At 35.5% G+C, this 18,122-nt stretch overlaps 2 protein-coding genes across 4 annotated transcripts; one reads left to right on the top strand and one right to left on the bottom strand.

Annotated features, from left to right (window-relative positions):
* Positions 1-1,179: 1,179 nt before the first annotated feature.
* Positions 1,180-11,220, bottom strand: LOC145943951 (ATP-binding cassette sub-family F member 1). Its single transcript, XM_083051871.1, is given in 11 exon segments — positions 1,180-1,844; positions 2,009-2,187; positions 2,349-2,994; positions 3,107-3,332; positions 3,439-3,917; positions 4,761-4,901; positions 5,055-5,266; positions 6,603-6,613; positions 7,060-7,511; positions 9,544-9,719; positions 11,037-11,220. Coding segments are annotated over 11 exon segments (3,201 nt in total). The 3' UTR covers positions 1,180-1,349.
* Mkp-4 (dual specificity protein phosphatase MPK-4) lies at positions 4,268-6,691 on the top strand. 3 transcript variants are annotated; one of them, XM_083051422.1, is made up of 2 exons: positions 4,268-4,337; positions 4,769-6,691. In XM_083051422.1, exon 2 carries the CDS (start codon positions 4,779-4,781, stop codon positions 5,811-5,813), a length of 1,035 nt encoding a protein of 344 aa, XP_082907548.1. In that variant the 5' UTR covers positions 4,268-4,337; positions 4,769-4,778; the 3' UTR covers positions 5,814-6,691. The 3 variants fall into 3 exon arrangements, with proteins under 3 accessions (XP_082907548.1, XP_082907546.1, XP_082907547.1); XM_083051420.1 differs by having other exon boundaries at positions 4,284-4,544; XM_083051421.1 differs by having other exon boundaries at positions 4,284-4,456.
* Positions 11,221-18,122: the final 6,902 nt, after the last annotated feature.

Here is an 18,122-nt window from a genome sequence, read left to right on the forward strand (position 1 = left end):
AAAAAAAAAAAAGACTTGAAATATATATATACGAATAAGCCGATTCCGGATATACAAAAGTGGATCGGTGATAATTTAACTCGAGATTGACATATAATAAAACGATATGATATACAAATCTGACATTTTATGATAAATATTCATGATAAGTTTGCCTAAAATTTTCCAAATGATTCAAATGTAGCTTTAAACGGTTATCTCAAAGAGTACCTACCATGATTATTATATACTGCCAAGTATCAAAACGATCGAAGGAACCTCAATCGCAAATTATGTATTAAAATTTGAAATATTTAACAGATGTTAGAATCCTCTCTCTCTTTTCAAGTTACAGGAAATTAATTTCGATAATCCAGTTAATATCTTGACAGTTATAAACACACATAACGAACGATAAGAACGATAAATTAACATAGATAACATGCAGAGCATAGATATAGAAAGAGAACACAGCTTCTGAGATCTCATCTTCACCTAATATGCAGTCCACACGAGCTAGAAGCATCGACCAATCGAAGCGAAGGTTCTGCATCCTGATTGGCTAGCGAAGTGTAGACTTCTAATTTGTCCACCAATCAAAGCATTTATAAAGACTATTTTTCAGTCATTCATAAAAAATATGTTCGATGTTAAACTTATTCACACATATATATCTATGCTCTAGCCAATATTTTAAATGAAAAATATTATCTTTTACTGTAATATTTTATAATACATCGACGATTAATTTGATATTGACATGAAAAAAATAAAAGCATTTTTTAAATATTCTAAAATATGCTTTCCAATTTAATAAAACAATTTGTTTCCTATTCTTTTTAAATTGTATTTTTTCATGTTATATCTCTAATATATATTTCTTTCTTAAAAACATATAAATTATATTTCTTAAATAAAATGTTTTGCATCTATATTAGTTGATGTATCTTTTTGCTCTCTACAAATAATTTTGACGATTAGTTTTCGAAATCTTTGTTGGAATAATAATTTTTCTGTAATATTAATTCATTTCAAAATTAAACTTTTACACTTTTAAAACTTTTAAATTTAAAATCCTCTCCCCCCTCATGTGTGCTAGATAACAAGAAAATATAATTAAGCATTATGTCAATATCAATTATCGTTAATTGATCAACATAAAATGAGATAAATGAAAACAATCAGCCGACACAAGCTTCATGTTTTCAACAATTTAATTTGAAATTCACATGATCAGTATATTTATAATACAAAATTCGTTTCTAGCGGTTTTAGGATGGACAGATGTCCTTATGAAGGCTTCGGTCGCGATCTAGCGATCGTTTTTGCATCATTAACCAACAAAATATATCTTACTAATTGGCTGACGATTATTGTAGAACAGCAGCGTTTGCGGCTATACTGGGATTATTGATAACTTCTCCCAGGCTCTCGAGCAATTCTTTCCTGTAATCGTCGAAGTCGCCGTCCGTAGCATTGATCTGCTGGTTCTCGATCACATACAGGCAGCATTCCGTATCTCGAATTAGTCGTTCGTCATGCGAGACGATGATGACGCCACCTTTATATTCGTTTATAGCGTCGGCCAGTGCGTCAATGGATTCTATGTCAAGGTTGTTGGTCGGTTCGTCTAAGATCAGTACGTCTGGCGCGTTTAAACAGAGCTCAGCCATCGCGACGCGTGCTTTTTGGCCGCCTGATAGATCTTTCATCTTGATCGTGTGTGCGTGAGAGCTAAGGCCGAAAGTACCTAGCTGTTTGCGCGCTTTTTCATACGGAAGATCAAACAATCGCATCAAGTAATCCGCTGGAGTCTCCTCTGCGGTCAGGTGCTCACCAGAATGCTGGTCAAACCTTCCTATCCTCTGCAAAGAGAAAACTAATCTAAAATAATGCGTGATAAAAATATCGAGATGTGAAAATATTAAGGAAAATCATCATCTCCTTGCTTCGCATTAAAAAGTGGAGTTTGTCAAATAAAGATTGAGGAGAATGATTTATAATTTAACTTGTATGTTTTTACACTTACCAGTCGATGATTCTTTGTGATTTCTCCCTTCCGAGATATTATGTCGCCCATTAGTAATTTCAAGAAGGTAGACTTGCCTACACCGTTGGGACCCACTATAGCTACCCGAGAACTTAAATCTATGCCGAAATCTGCGTCGATGAATAGCGGTTTCTGTCCTTCGTATGCAAAAGTTACATCTGCGAAAGATAAAATTAATATTTCAATAATTAAATTTGAATTTTTATATAATGTTTGATCTATTTCTTTCTTTCTCTTTCGTGCGTGCACAAACTCTTTCTTGTTAATTTATTACAAACATAATTTGATAATTATAAATATAGAAGAGCTAGTTACGTACTTTGAAGACCAAGAATTGGAGGTTGAAGTGGTGGCGGATCTGGAAAACTGAATTTTACTATATATTCCCTTGGTTTCTGCAACAATTCCGTAGGTCCGGTTTCCTCCTCCTGCTTCTGCATTTTTGTTCTGTTTTTCTCTTGCTTCCTGGTGAGAGCTTCCTTCTGTTTCTTTTCAGCTTGCTTCTTGCTCTGACCGGATGCCTTAAGATCCTTCAATCGCTTCTCTTGCTTTTCATATGCTTTTATCATCTCTTTTCTCTTCTGTACGTACATCTTTTTAAACATGCTATAATTTCCCTTGTAATAGAATAACTTTTGCTGGTCCAGGTGTATCACGTCTGTGCACACATTGTCCAAAAAGCTCTGATCGTGTGATACAACAAGCAGGGTTTTTTTCCAGCCTTGCAGATAATTATCCAGCCAGATTACCGCGTTCAAATCCAAGTGATTCGTAGGTTCGTCTAGCAACAATAATGTGGGTTCCAGAAAAAGTGCTCTTGCGAGCGAAACGCGCATTCGCCAGCCACCAGAGAAGTTCTTTGTCGCACGATTTTGCATCGCACGATTGAATCCTAAACCAGCGAGGATTCGTCTGGCACGTGGTTCTGCTGAATCGGCACCAATGGCCTTCAATTCTTCGTAAACCTGAAAATATCATTTATATTATATATATGTATATATAAAGAGAAATTACTATTTTGTAAATTTTATGATTATTTTCTAACATTCAAGATTGAATGAAAAATATGATAGTGACCTCCTGCAATCTGCTTTGCACAGTAGTATCCCCTTGCTCTGTCAATTCCTCCAACTTTTTGCACTCTGCCTGAAGTTCTGTGCATTTAGTATCAGCTTTCAGGACTACCTCCACAGCAGGAGTATTGTCTGCTACAACTTCTTGCTCACAATATAGAACATCTATGGTGCTTGGAATATTAAAGGCTCTATTGGCTATATGGCGGAGCAAAGTAGTTTTGCCATGTCTGTAATAAAATCGAATGCCAAACGTGATACATTTTCTATAAGAAGAACAAGTACTATTTTTTTTATAATATAATATTATAATATTTTAAACACAATGAAAGGTACCCGTTAGGTCCCACCAGGCCGTAACGTCTGCCCTGCGCTATGAGAAGACTGGCATTGGTGAAGAGCTCTTTGCCCTTAGCAGCTATGCTGAAATTCTCCACCTTGATGTCGACCGCGTGATCCAGCTGCTGACCACCACGTTGCTGCGTCTGGCTCTGCGAGACTGTAAAGTTGGACTCCAGTTCACTATGACCCTGGCCGCCAGCCTTCGTCAGCATCTCCATCGTCCGTTCGTACTCCTGCTGCTTCTTCAGCTTCTTCTTCTCCTTGTGCGTAAGCTTCTTGCTCGGCGTGTCCTCGTTGAGCTCGACATCCGCGATCTTCTTCGCGACCTCGTCGGTCGCCCCATTTTCGATCAGGTCGTCGTCGTTCTTGTCCTCCTGGTTGTGTCGTTGTTTGTTGCTCCTGGTTTTGCTCGACATCGCTTGTCGATGACACTTATCCCTGCACACCGTAACGTGCCCCAGCTGCTCATACGCCTAACCTAACCTAACTTTTTCCGCATGCACAGCACGTCGACAGCGAAGGGAAAGGCGAGGAGAGCTGATGTGACGTCATCCTCCAAGGCATAGATAAAAAACTATCAAAGAAGGCCAAACGTACGTAATTTTTCAAATTAAAAAATTATGCGGAATCTTCCTTCAAGTTTCTTTTAAACTAAGATTTATTTAAATTAAATTTATTAGACATGAAATTATTTTAATTTTATAATGATATATCAGATTGATTTGCAATACATGGTTCTTTGATGTTGGTGTTTTTATATAATTAGTGCTCCCTTCTTGTATGTTTATAATTTTAGGAGAACTATCGCTGTCCTTGTCCTAGATGCTTTATTGATATCACGTTCGTCGAACATGCACATGCGCGAAAAATCCGGCCTGAACAACATATTGAATGTGTGTAGAATGTGCAGTTCTAAAGATTGTTATTTTTTGTTTCGATAAGAATGATATATTACAGTGTTAATAGTGATAGTATAATAAATCAACGATGCAATTTTTTTCTATATAAAAAGGCATGTCTCCCCAAAGTAGATTCGATGGCCTTTAATGTATATCTCCTCTTACGTTTATGTTGACAAGGATAACCCTTTCTTTGTCAAAGCAAGTTTGATTTATTCATTTGTGCCTTGTTTACATTGCATCCCTCACTGACAGTCAATTATTGTGATGTTTATTGTCTTCTCCTGTTTAACGCAAGCTGTAAATTAAATTTTGTAATTCTTTAACTTTACAGTATATATTATTACAAAAAAGGAGAGGGAATAGACATATGATTTGAATTATAAAATTAGATTTAGATGCTATAGCTTTACTTACAATTACAGAGTGCTGAGAATGGCGCAAAACGATGCGACAAAGTTGACAAGAGAAGATTTTGATGCTGGTTCGTGCAGCTTCGATGAGATCGAGCCAGGCTTTTTTCTGGGTAATCTTACAGCTGCGACAGACGTGGACTGGCTGAAGGAAGTCGAAATGACTCATATACTGACAATAGATTCCTGTCCATTGCCAAGGAAGATCCAGGAACGTCTCCCCAATTTAGCCGTCAAATATATTCAGGTGACCGATATGCCAAGAGAGGATCTCTTAACGCATTTTGAAGACTCCTACGAGTTCATCGACCGCGCCCTCGAGTCCAATGGCAGGGTGCTGGTGCACTGTTACTTTGGCGTGTCGCGATCCGCTACCATGGTGATCGCATACATAATGAAGAAGCGCGAGCTGAGCTTCGCGGACGCCTTCCAGGTGGTGAAGTTGAAACGACGATTCGTCGGGCCGAATCCCGGCTTTACGGCACAGCTGAGACTTTACGAGGACATGGGCTACGGCGTGGACAGCACCAATGTGCAATTCAAGATGTATCGCTTACAAATCGCCGCCGACAAGGTGCGCAAGGCTCGCATTCTTCCTCAGAGCTGCCTCGATTTGGTGAAACCAGATCCCGCGTTGACAACTGTACGTCCTGAACCGACGGTTTATCGATGCAAGAAATGTCGCCGCATCGTGGCAAGCGCTAGTAATATTCTGCCCCACGCACCGCACGAGAAACAGATCTGGCGACACATCAGCGTTAAAAATCCGAAGGACGTCGAGAACTGTGATAAACCAGTGTTGAAGAAAGAAGAGCCGGCGCGAGTCGAGCTTTGCGACAAGATCTATTTCGTGGAACCTCTGGCTTGGATGCCCGACATCACGCATACCGTCGAAGGCAAATTGAATTGTCCTAAATGCAACACAAAGCTCGGCTCGTACAGCTGGATCTCCGGCAGCCAGTGTCCCTGCGGTAGCAAGATCGCGCCGGCTTTCTATTTGGTACCCTCCAAGCTCGACTGGAGCAATATTGTGCAGAACGTGCAAGTAACGGTATAGTATGAGAATTATATAAAGTAAAAATGCTGGAGAGACACTCAATAATCGATCTTGGTCTACTTGAATACTCGATTCAAAACGTTCCAAAGATTTTCAAGTTCTTAAGTATTTATAAGTACTTATTATGGCAATACAAATCGCCAAAAAATGTCGTGAAGATATCGAATAGGCGCCTAATAAACGTCATAATTTTTTTAACGCTTTATAGATATCTTTTCGACGTTTTTTGAGTGGTTTTTATTAAATTATGACGTTATATGGTCCACAAGATAGATGGTCGAAATAGATATTGATAATATTTAATCTTCAGCAAGAGTACTATAAATGTTGTTAGGCTTTAGAATCTAAATTTAAATTAAATTAAATTAATTAAATTTAAATTATTCTATAAAGAAAAATCATGAGAATTAAAAAATTTATAAATAATTTTAATCATATATTACTCTCTCTTTTTATGTGTTTTAATAGTTTACATTTAGTTATGTTTTATTTTTAATTATAAAAAGCAAAGTTTTCACGATCCCGTTTAAAAAATTCGTATACTTGCTGAGAGTTGAAAATAATGGATTTTAAGATTGAAACAGACGCGGACCAATATGTACGCCGGTTGACTGTATTCTAATCCTGTGCCAATATATTTCGATATGTGTACATATATACATGTATTTGTTACATATATCTGTACGGTGTTGTACTTTTTTTATTATATATTATATATGAGAAAACATACCTGAAAAAACGTTCTCCGATCTCAATCTTTTTATTGCACGCGACAGTGTTTGTCTATACCGTCTACATATCTATAATAAGGCCGTAATTTTGTAGAATAATGTTCTACTGTACTTACGTTTAATTGTGATAATAATATACTTTCTCGTAACTTAGCATTGCTATTCTATCAACGGGAAAAAAAAGAAGATGACTTATTTATTCGTTACCCTGTGTGTGTTCAGAACTTACAGTTTAAAATTTAATCTAATCATTACCTAATGATTATCATTGGTTAAGGCATACGATCAACGTTGAACGTTTTTACAGCGATAATCTGCAGAATATTTTGCATTATCACCTTTGCATTATCATCAAAACCCTGGATGCCCGAGACGTTAGCATCCTTGGATTCCCCCAACTCATCTCAGGTTGCGATCTTAAATTTATTTTGGACAGTCAAATTTTATCTTTGGTTGATTTCGACATCTCAACATCCAGCACATTCCGCGGATTCGATTCCTGCGAACGATGTCACATACTCGCGTGCATCGCCGGATACGTCGAGCCGTAGGGATGCGCTCGCAGTCTCAGGGCGTTCACGGTGGGCCCGTCGAAGGACCCGTGGTGGATGTCGGCCTGATGATGATGATGGTGATGGTGATGGTGGTACGGCGGCAGACTCACGTTCGCCAGGCCGCCGTTCGCGGCGAAGCTGTGACAGCTGGCGGTCTGCATCGCCGCATAATGCTGCGGCGCTGTTCTCCAATAATCGCCGTAAGAATACTGGGCCGTTACCTGGGTGATCTGCGACGTATTCTGCGACGATTCCGACGTATTGTTCTCCGCATTGTGCTGCGTGGGATGCGACACTCTGATGGGACGCAGAGGTAACGCGGTCTCCATCTCTCTGCCCGCGGAGACGCCGCGGCTCATCGCCGAGCTCCGCTCGTTTCGCCGGAACTTTGCCCGCCTGTTCTGGAACCACACCTACGCAGAAGAGAAAAAAATTCTTGATACTCTTATTGCTATCGATTTTGTTGTTGTTGATTTTTGTAGCTGATTCTGCGATTGATAGAAACAGAGACTGTGATGAAACAGCATATAGATAGAATGATCATGTCTCTTTGTTTCCAGCCAGAACAATAGATGTTGATGGAACAATAGAATCGATGGAAAAATAAAAATTAGTTTTTTATATCTAGGATATTGCATATTATATTTCTGCAAAAGAGATTAAGATATTTATGCGACGCGAATAATTTATTTTTTAAATTATAAAAATTATCGGATATGTGTGACGAAGTGCTTTTTATATCTCGTTGTCTAGAATATTTAAAAGCCGCGTATTCTCTTAATTTTAACGTGTACGTATATTTCTACTATTTCAGCTTCTCTCTCACACACCGTGTGCTTCCTGTATCGAGTTTCTCTCGACCTCTCAAATTGAATTCTACGAACTGAAGACCAGATTATATAACAAATAAATCCGATTCAAAGGACCGTGCCGCCTTTTAGGAATTTAAACGAAAAATCTATACGAATCTGAGACGCCATCCAAGTATATGAAATGCTCCTCATCTGACATCGCTCTAAATCAAGATAAATAAATTCGATTCAAAGGACACGCTTCCTATATGATACATCTTTTTCAGTGAAAAATCTCCGGCGATCAATGCTGTTCGTGTGTTCTCGCGTTACTTTAAAAATCTACACGTCTCTACATATCCGAAAGAGAGAGAGAGATGAGGACAGTAGAGCAGCGGGGAACGGAAGAGGACGTGACGCGCCGACCGTAGACGGGACAGCGTGACGGCTCCTGGCAGGCGTACCGATGCCGCAGAGACGTACGGACAGATAGACAGACGCGTGTAAGAACGGCACGGACGACGACGGCGACGGCGACGATGATGCGCACACGTGCTCGATACACACGTGTCGGGGATCTCGCAGATGCTGGAGATGCGCGTCGGCTAATCGCATAGCTTTTCTCTCTCTCTCTCTCTCTCTCTCTCTCTCTCTCTCTCTCTCTCTCTCTCTCTCTCTCTCTCTCTCTCTCTCTCTCTCTCTCTTTCTTTCTGCCTGCCTCTCTTTTTGCCCTGACAACCTGTCTCCTCCGATTTTCTGCCTAGCTGTCCGCAACCGCCACCTTCCACCTCCTCCTCTTCAGCCTTCTCTTCCCTTGTATTTTACTGACGACGCTGCGTTTGGTACAAGAACACATGTGCGCGTCGTGATACTTTCTCGGATGGCTAATCTTCTCGGTTACCGAGTGGAATAAGATGGCTTCAAAGCAATCCGCTTGCTCTGGGTGAATCGGTTGGCTGGCTGGTTGGTGTGTGTTTCAAGACGGTTTATCGTTTTGCCACGTTTCGTCATATCCTTGTGCAGAGTGGAACGTCATCGAGAATGATGAGAAGACGCATCTCTCTCGATGTATTTTAATTTGACCCTCTATTTCTGTTTATTATTCTGTTTATTTCCGGTTTTTAATCCCATTATATATTGCTCAAGACTAGTAGCGATATATATCAATCTCCTCTCACTTCTAATTATAACTTTAGATTCTTAAAACTGGCAAGTAAATTGCATGGCATAAATTGCACGTGAAGAAGCAACGCATCAGATATATCTCTTATATAATTTATTCGAGAACACTTTTATTTTGTTCATAAAATAAAATTATAATCTAAAGAAGATCAGTTTAAATAACGAGCATTTATACATTTCGGAATTACGAATATTAGAATAGATTCGGATAAGTCGGTTTCGATCTGTTTGAATAATTTCTAAACTTTAGCATGAGTATGCTAAAAATAAAATAAAAAATAGACAAAGAAAAAATCAATAATTTTTCTAAACATGTTTCCAGAAAGACTCTTCATACATATATATGAGATTTCTAGATTTTTGTGGAACTTATGCTAGTTATAAATAAGTTTCTAAAATAAAACATTAATTTTCTTTTACTCTAATTTCAATATCTAAAAATAATATTTTTAAAAAAATTACATAAAATTACCTGCACTCTAGCCTCCGATAGAGACACCCTGGTCGCCAGTTCCTCGCGAACGAAGGCGTCCGGATAATGCGTCTTCTCAAACACCCTCTCCAACGCGGCCAACTGTTGCGCCGAGAAGGTCGTCCTGCTCCTCCTGGGTCTTCTGTTTCCAGCAGTGGAGGAAGTTTCGCTGCAATCTGCGCAAAACGCAAATAATAACTATATAACAATGATCAATGACAGCTGATTTCGTAATCACTGTAAAATTTTTTTCTTTAGTTGACTCAGCTTATTTTTTTACTATAAAGTAAAGGTTTCTTCTTCAATTATAATTTTTTGGATAAAAAAATTAGTTTTGACATAGAAATGTTATTTTGCGGAACAAACGTCAATTTTTTTTAATTAAGAATTACTTTTCGCGTGCAAAAACGTGCTCCGCGAGAAGAATGCGAAATTACTTTCCTGACGATCTGCCCCACGTCGAAATCCAGCGCGGGTCTCGAAGATCTCGCAGGCGGTCTATACCGAAAAAAAAGAGAAAAAAAAAAACATACGCGGACCAGCTACAGTCGGCCATTCTTTGAATGGCTCCACTATACTTGAGCATTCATCAAAGCGGTATAATGCGAGCAGCATGACTGGAAATGCGTGATTTTGATGAAATCAAGTATACGTCATGAATCGCGGATTAAACCGTGTACTGGCGCGAGATGAAATCATCCGCTATAGATACTGTATGTTCTCATACTAGTATATCATGCAATTTTCCATGCAAATGTAAATTGTATAATGTATACGTTATAATAAAATTTTTTAATTATAAAGTAATAGTGATATATAAAAAAATGGAGAACAACTTTTTTGTCATTTATCTTAATGCATATTATATTATTAATCAAAGATTATAAAAGAAACTATCGTTAAAAGTATCTCTTATATGTAACATGAAATGTTTTGGGAGGTTTCCACTATCAGATTCTCTTTCAATAATTTAAATTGATTTGTTCTCAGCGATAGTGTTGGGCATGAATTTTCGAATAATAATTAGCGATGGAAAATAAGAGGCTTGCGACTTTTTACTTGCAAGCGAATGAAGAGATTTTTTTGCAAGTCTTTGAAAAAATTTTTTCAATAACTTTTCATTAGAGAATCCTTTAAGCTTCATTATTAAAATGAATGAATTAATAAAAAATAATCAGATAATTATAATAAGAACATATAATAAAATAATTAATTAATCTTAATAATTAACCTTTGAAAACTTACACAATTTTTATTGCTTACACAAATCTTTCTCGTTACGTTATTTTAAAAAAAAATTATTTGAATATTTATACATAATATTAAATTAAAAAATAACAAAAATAAAAAAATTGAAGAACTAAACACAAAAAATGAATGTGACAGCAATCTTTAATTTTTTTCGGGACTGTTCTTCACTTTAGCTTATGTTCTAAGTGTTTAAATAATATATACCATTTTATAATGACATAATAATATTATCGAGGTCTTACCCAAGGATTGCGTAGACGTGGATAGCAAACGTGAGACCGTGAAGTCCTGCGGAGTATGCGAACTCGCGAGTTGGGACACTATCACTCCGTTGTTCGCGCTTTGCTCCGCATCCATCGCGTCCAACATGTTTCCTTTTTTCTCACACTTTCCCTCACATCGACATGATAATCAATACGATTTCATTGCCACCTCTGCTTTTTTTTGCAATGGACTCTTAATTTTTTAACATCCTCCTCTGTCTATTTATATCGTCAGCTGCGTCAACACGCGAGTATCATCTTGATTCGCGAGATAAAGTCTCACCTGCGAAAGAAGGGATAACTTCGTAACATATTGATATGCAAACATAACTGTACAATATTTAGATTCTTACATATATATAATAATATAAAATTAAATCTCTTATTATTGATTATATCAATTGTTCTTTCTTCTCTCAAATATTAATAATGAAGATACTTTGCACTCTGGTCAAAACGCGATGCAGTCTGAGAAACGAAGTCGCGACTAGACTCGCGGTTTAATTTCACGTGACATGATTATTCAGCCACGATCTCAAAATATCAGCCAGAAACTTAATATTAGCGAGGCTCGGAATTGTAGTAGAGAAATTCAAAATATGAGAAGTCTGAGAGGACGAGCCAATTTGCGCGAATGCCGATGAGAATGTGTGCGAGATGAAGCCGAAACATACGTCGTGCAACACGGACGTTTGTATCGTTCTATTTTAAACTATATTATAAGTCAAATAGCAGATTTACGATGTAAATATTGTGAGAGACGCGATACGATTATCCATATGTATAGACAGATAAAGTTTAATATTTATACCTATTCTACAAAGACAAATTAATTTTCAATGGGATGTATAATAATTAAATTAATCGACCGATCTAACGTTAAAGATCTTATCGAGCAAAAAATATCGCGATATTTTTCTAAACTCAGTGTCTATTTATTCATTATACATTTCTGTGAATAAAAAGAGAACAAATTATGATTATATTATCGATTAATTTCTAATAAAGTTATTATTTACTGACGTATATATATTTCTAAGACTCACTAAATTTTTTAAACTGTCTTTCTACAAGCGTATCATCTGGCTATTATAATTTAATATAATTAATTGTTATATATATGCACATAATAAGTCTTTAATTTATTATAATCTGTAATAATATAATTATTATATTGCATTAAAAAAGTCAATTGCATTGATTTAGTATAATTTTCTGTTCTTTCCTTTTTTGTCCTTAAAACGTGATATCGAAATTATGAATTATGCTTATGTTTCATTGTGACATTTTTTGAGTAAATTGGCTTGTCATTTATACTCTCGTTACACATTTATATCTGGCTATTCTATTTATTTCACGTTGACCCTGAACGCAATTTTCGTATCGATTAAAATTCCGAATTGGATGTCTGCATTTAGCTAAGTGCGGCGCTAAATAGAAATGCAACGTTACAACCTAAATCTATTCATATATTTTGATCAAGGCAGATTAAGTATAATAATGATAATTGATAATGGTTTACTGCCAAACTCATTATAAACCCCTCCAACTCATTAAACTCATTAAAAAATTAAAACTTTTACACATAAATCTAATAATAAAAAAATTTTAATCTAATTATCTAATTCTAAATCGAATTATCTAATTAAATCTAATCACACACATCTAATTAATATAAACATATTTTTTTCAATCGCAAGAGATTAATTAAAATTTAAAAAAGTTGTTTAGGCTATTATATAAACTGATCTATTGAATCATTTCATAAAAGATCGCATATAAAAACGTTTCATCGATTCAACAGATGCGATCATTAAAAGACAATTATTTACGGCAGCGCGGGAGAGATACTGGTGCAACCAGTGCTCGTTTATGCGTAATTTGTCTCGGGCAATGTTAATTAAAGCATTTCCGAGCTCGAGCATGACGGTGCAATTAGGGCCACGTGCCAGCGGTCGCAAAATGTGTTCGTAGACTGAAACTCGTTCATACTTTGCCCGCATATCTAACTGTACAAACTGTGATAATTCTCTTTATCTGTCTCTCAAAATTTAACAGATAGAACTCTATAGTATACTAATGCAAGTGCTATTGATAAGCTATATAATTTAATGCCGTTTCCACGATGAAATATATTCTTGGCAGTTTAAGCACCTTTCACGCGATTCAAAAATATAATAGAAGATATATGAGAAAATATGTCTCTCTCTTTCTCTTCTAAAGTTGCTTAATAAATGGAAATAAATAAATGTAATTCAAGAATGCGCTCTATAATTTAACTATTGTAGAATAATTATTAGAAATGGAAGAGATATTAAATATCAAAATAATAACACTTATTTACTTTATAAAATATTTTTTGCAAAAATACCTTACAAGTATTAATAAATTATACATTTAAAAAAAAATCGAATTTTTATCTTATTATAAGTTACACTTTTATATACGTGTACACTTATTTTTTATAAGAAATATTTGTTAGATTTTTTAAAGAAATTAATTTTAAAAGAAAAGACTGTAATCGTGAAAATTTATGTAATTTCTAAAATTATTTTTGTCAAAATTTCAACTGCAACAGCGATAATTTGGATTGAATTATCTCCTGGTTAATTATTTTTAAATAATAGCTGCACACTTTTATCACATTAAATCGCGGCAATTTCACATGCATATATTAATACACGTCCATCTACTAATTTTCGATTCATCATACACGACCGATAAAATTCATCTGTAACGAATATTTCCGCTGCCAAAAATATGTTAATTTCGATATTTATGAGCGCAATTGATTGCCAAGATCCGCACACGCATTCCAATTAAATTAAGATTTGTCATGTGCTTCCGGTCTCCCCGTCGGACTTGCATCTTAAATTTTTTCAGAGCGCGAATAATAATTAAAATAGCGATTTTTCTGATCGAGCGAGATCGTTTAATTATGAATTACATAAATATATATAGAGAGTTTCTCTTCAATCTTCATTAAGTTTTCTTCGATAATTTTTTTGCAATTGTGTCTTTTATCTTTTTATTTTTTACTATTATTGATCAGATAATTAAATTTAATTCTACATATTTTTAATGTTAATTAAACAGTACATGCGAATAATTATATGTATATAAATATATATAAATAAAATGTATATGTACAATTAAATTTTTCTGTTAAATAATTGATTTCTTAAAATCTTATGACTTATTTTATGTTAGCCCATCAATAACTGAGACAATTTTTTTTTATCAAGTGTCGATTAAGCTTATTAACTCTTAAATTGCGGCATCCGCCAATTGGCATTTTATCGCGCGACAACAGTCATGATTCAATCACCTCAGTTTTGATCATCGATGACCGCATATTAATTTTTAACTAATGATGGTATTACATTCTATGTAGTTTATATTAATGTTCAATATTTAATTAAGATATATAATTATGGAAATATATAAAGAAATCTACGTTTAGGGACACAATTCCGTTTTTATTATCACGAAGGAACACGAGAGATTAGATCTTTGAAATAGTTAAATTTTTAGATTGACGGTTAATCAATTATCATATTCTAGCAGTTTTTATCGATTAAGTTTGTTAGACACGTCTTATGTCTTCTAACTTTTAGCGTAAAATTTTCTGATATACCTGATATCTTCAAACACTTTTATTCGTTCACCCTCTTGTTCAACTTTTGCCGTCTAATTTTTATTTCATAAACTAAACTTGGCAAAAGCTCTCCATTCACTTGGAGACTTAAAAAATTTATACACGTTGACACAGTCTGGTTTGTGTTAAGCTTAGGTAAAATGTAACTTCAAAGTCCATAATTTTTTTTTGTTAGAGTCACAAGAACGTTACTAGGCATCGCTGATAGAGATGGTTGATCGCGGGATCGCGCTCGAAAACGAAGGCATTATTTTGCTCGGAGCGGCGAGATGCCAACTGACTTGGCCGAGTTAAGACGTACTTAAAGGTCCTCATCTGCTTCTGCATCTCTGTCCCTCTCACTCCCTCATCTCTCGTCTTGCGTTCTCTTTAATCTTCTCCCGGTTCGTGCTGTCGCTCCTCGCGGGCAAGCAGAGGGAAATAGAGCGTTTTAAGAGTAGGTGGAGATTTTCGTCGCAAGCTCCACCTTCATTAGAAGCTCATTGGTTTCTAAATGGTTTCTCTCACTACGCAAACTAGGAGTTCTAGAGGCGGAAGGACGTATGTGCACGCGCTTTTATTAAAATGCGCCGCGACGGCGATGCATCCGAGAGCGCGATGAGGCAATCGATTTATTTTTGTCGAAGTCACTCTAATGCAACATGTTTTCCGCAGGTTTGCATGGCGGTTGAATGTAGAGTACAGAACATTTTTTTTTTTGAGGAAAAATTGCAAAAATGATGACAAAGAACGTTACTTTAATGAGATGCTGAAAATCAAATCATCTAATGATCTAAAGGTATAATTTAGGATAAAAATGATTTATAAAAGAAAAAAGATTACGCTTGGTAAGTCGATTTCAATAAATTGATTGTCATTCAACAGAAATTTAATTAACAGTCACGAAAGTTTGGTAGAACGATGTAATGGAGAAACGAGTAAATCACGTAGGGTGCGCATCCCCCGTGTCCATCGTTAACGTTTTAATGAAAAATTACGCGTTAGCGATGACGTATAGGCGCCGGCGTTTCCGTGACGGTTTCCGTTTTCAAGGACATGGTTCCAACAGCAATTTTTATAAACCCAGAACACAGATCTTCTTCATCTTCTTCTCCTCTGGCGGTTGGTATCTTGTTACACAAGGGTGTCGTGTACCCTTCACAATGTTCAATATATAACGTCGGGTCATTCAAAATGATCCAGAAGGAATAAACGCTGAGCAGAGGATCTTATTATCCGTTTTTCCCGATTTTTAATGATAGCTTCTGCCTTCAATTTATATCGTCTTAATTAAAAAATAAATCTTATTTTAAAAGATTGATTTGTCTTTAGTAAATAATTAAATATTAATGAAAATGTTTGCGCAAAAATATTATTGAAAGAGATTATAATATCGTTTCGCTTTGTATTTTTAATTTTTTTTAGAGCAGAGTTAAAGTATCAAAAAATTTTAATTATCAGACATCTCTTTGTCAATTTTTCGACTTTCGATTCATAATTTTATTCGACTCACTTTAATGTTGTTTAAAATTTGTGTGTGATCAATATAAAATATATTCACGCTTGATCAATTTATATAAATGCTTTTTCCTCTATTTAGAATTTACAGTTCACATATTGAAAAACTGATGTTCAGGTAAGAAAAGTTCGGTCGACATAGTTTTTTTCCTCGCATCAAAAAACCCCACTTTTTTACTACTATTTATTTAATGGGTCAAAATAAATAAAAGCTCATAATTCTTTTATGAAAAATCGAGACGAAAAGGCGTGATTAATGTTGTGACTACGGAAACGGATCAATATAAATATGTACTAGAATCGCAAAAAAATGTGTACTCTTCGGAAAAAAATTTAAAGCCATCCTTGGATCGTGAGCTAGGTAAAGGTTGCTTCTGATCCCTCTCATAATCTGTCGTTGCACCCCAAACGTTATTTACTATACGTCGATTGATCTAGTTCTCGATACGAGATCAATATAGAATATCAAATAGCGTGAGTCCTGAGAAGTTTTATTCCCTCTTCTAGATACTTTATGCCAACATGCCAACTCCGAAACGACTTTTCGAAAGTATAGTCGCGAGTTGAGGTGAGATTGCGCCAGCGGGAGAAACTTTATGACACAGTAAAAATATTTTTAGGATCTTTTATAGTGCTGTAGTGTTTTGAAACCTCTCTTTCTACGGGCGAAACACTTTCAAATGAAAGAGATATTGACAGATAAATAGATACATATATTTATATATCTCAATTTATAGTTTATTTTCTCAGCGACCGATCCATCTCAATTATTAATCAGAAGAATTCGCCGACTTCGGCTGTATGAAGAAGAAATGGGAAATAAACTGGAGAAATGACAATACAGTTTTAAGTTACGTGGGAAAATGAATTGATATGTTTGATTATAAAATTAGAATGCGCGAATGCGATGTCGTCAGGAAAATCGCGCAGAGCTGTTCTTCGTGGTGTCAAAACGTAGAAAAAGTAACAAGAAGAGTAGTAATGGTAATTTTACGGAGCAAAACGGTCGAAAGTGCGTTAAAAGCCGGACGACAGAGTGTCGACAGCTGACCGCGCTATAAGGGATGTCGCAAAGTTGTACTCTTTCTCTCAACATTAATGGACGAACGAAGAACAGCGACGGTATTTTCAATGTCAAATATAATGGGTAACATGCTATGAAATAACGTCATTATTTAATAATTAAAAATAAAAAATGAGAACGCAAGTTTTTCAAAGATTATTTTTTAGAAGAATTCTTTTAGTTAAACTTTAGCAAAAATGGAATGTATATATTTATTACGAGCATATCATTTTTAACAACTTAATAGAAATTTATTATTGATATATTACGAAAAATTAGGCGATCAATCATTTGAATAATGATGATCAAGCACAATTCACACGATTGCGAATTTATTCTCTTTAAAACGTGAATGATTTCGGAATCATCCTATGAGAGATACAAACGACATCGGGTGACATGCATGGATAAACATGCAATAATTATATCGCTGCGCGATTTTATTTATATGAGGCTTTTACGAGTTCTCTGTGGACTCTTGCTAATTCGCCACAATAAAACGTCCGTCGGGCACTTTCGAAAGCCGTTTAAAGCCTGAATTATTTCGGCGATAATAAACCGCAAAGAGACACGCGATCAATTATGAACACTTTACACCACTTAAATTTTATTTGCTTTCGATAAATAAAATAAAATTCGTAATTTTGCGCCAAAGATGCATTATCCCAAGTTGCGCCTATTTTTCACAAAATAATTTTTTTATAATTTGAAAATAGTGTTTTATATTGCAAAAGCTATCAGATGATTTCCTATATTTTCTAATAGATGATTTGACGAATTAAAATTTGCATCTACAAATATTACTGCGTAAATCTATAATATCTAATAAATCTATATATAATATTTT

Source organism: Prenolepis imparis, unplaced genomic scaffold (genome assembly GCF_030444845.1).
Source record: "Prenolepis imparis isolate NDT839.2.m4 unplaced genomic scaffold, iyPreImpa1.0 SCAF_12, whole genome shotgun sequence".
NCBI lineage: Eukaryota > Metazoa > Arthropoda > Insecta > Hymenoptera > Formicidae > Prenolepis > Prenolepis imparis.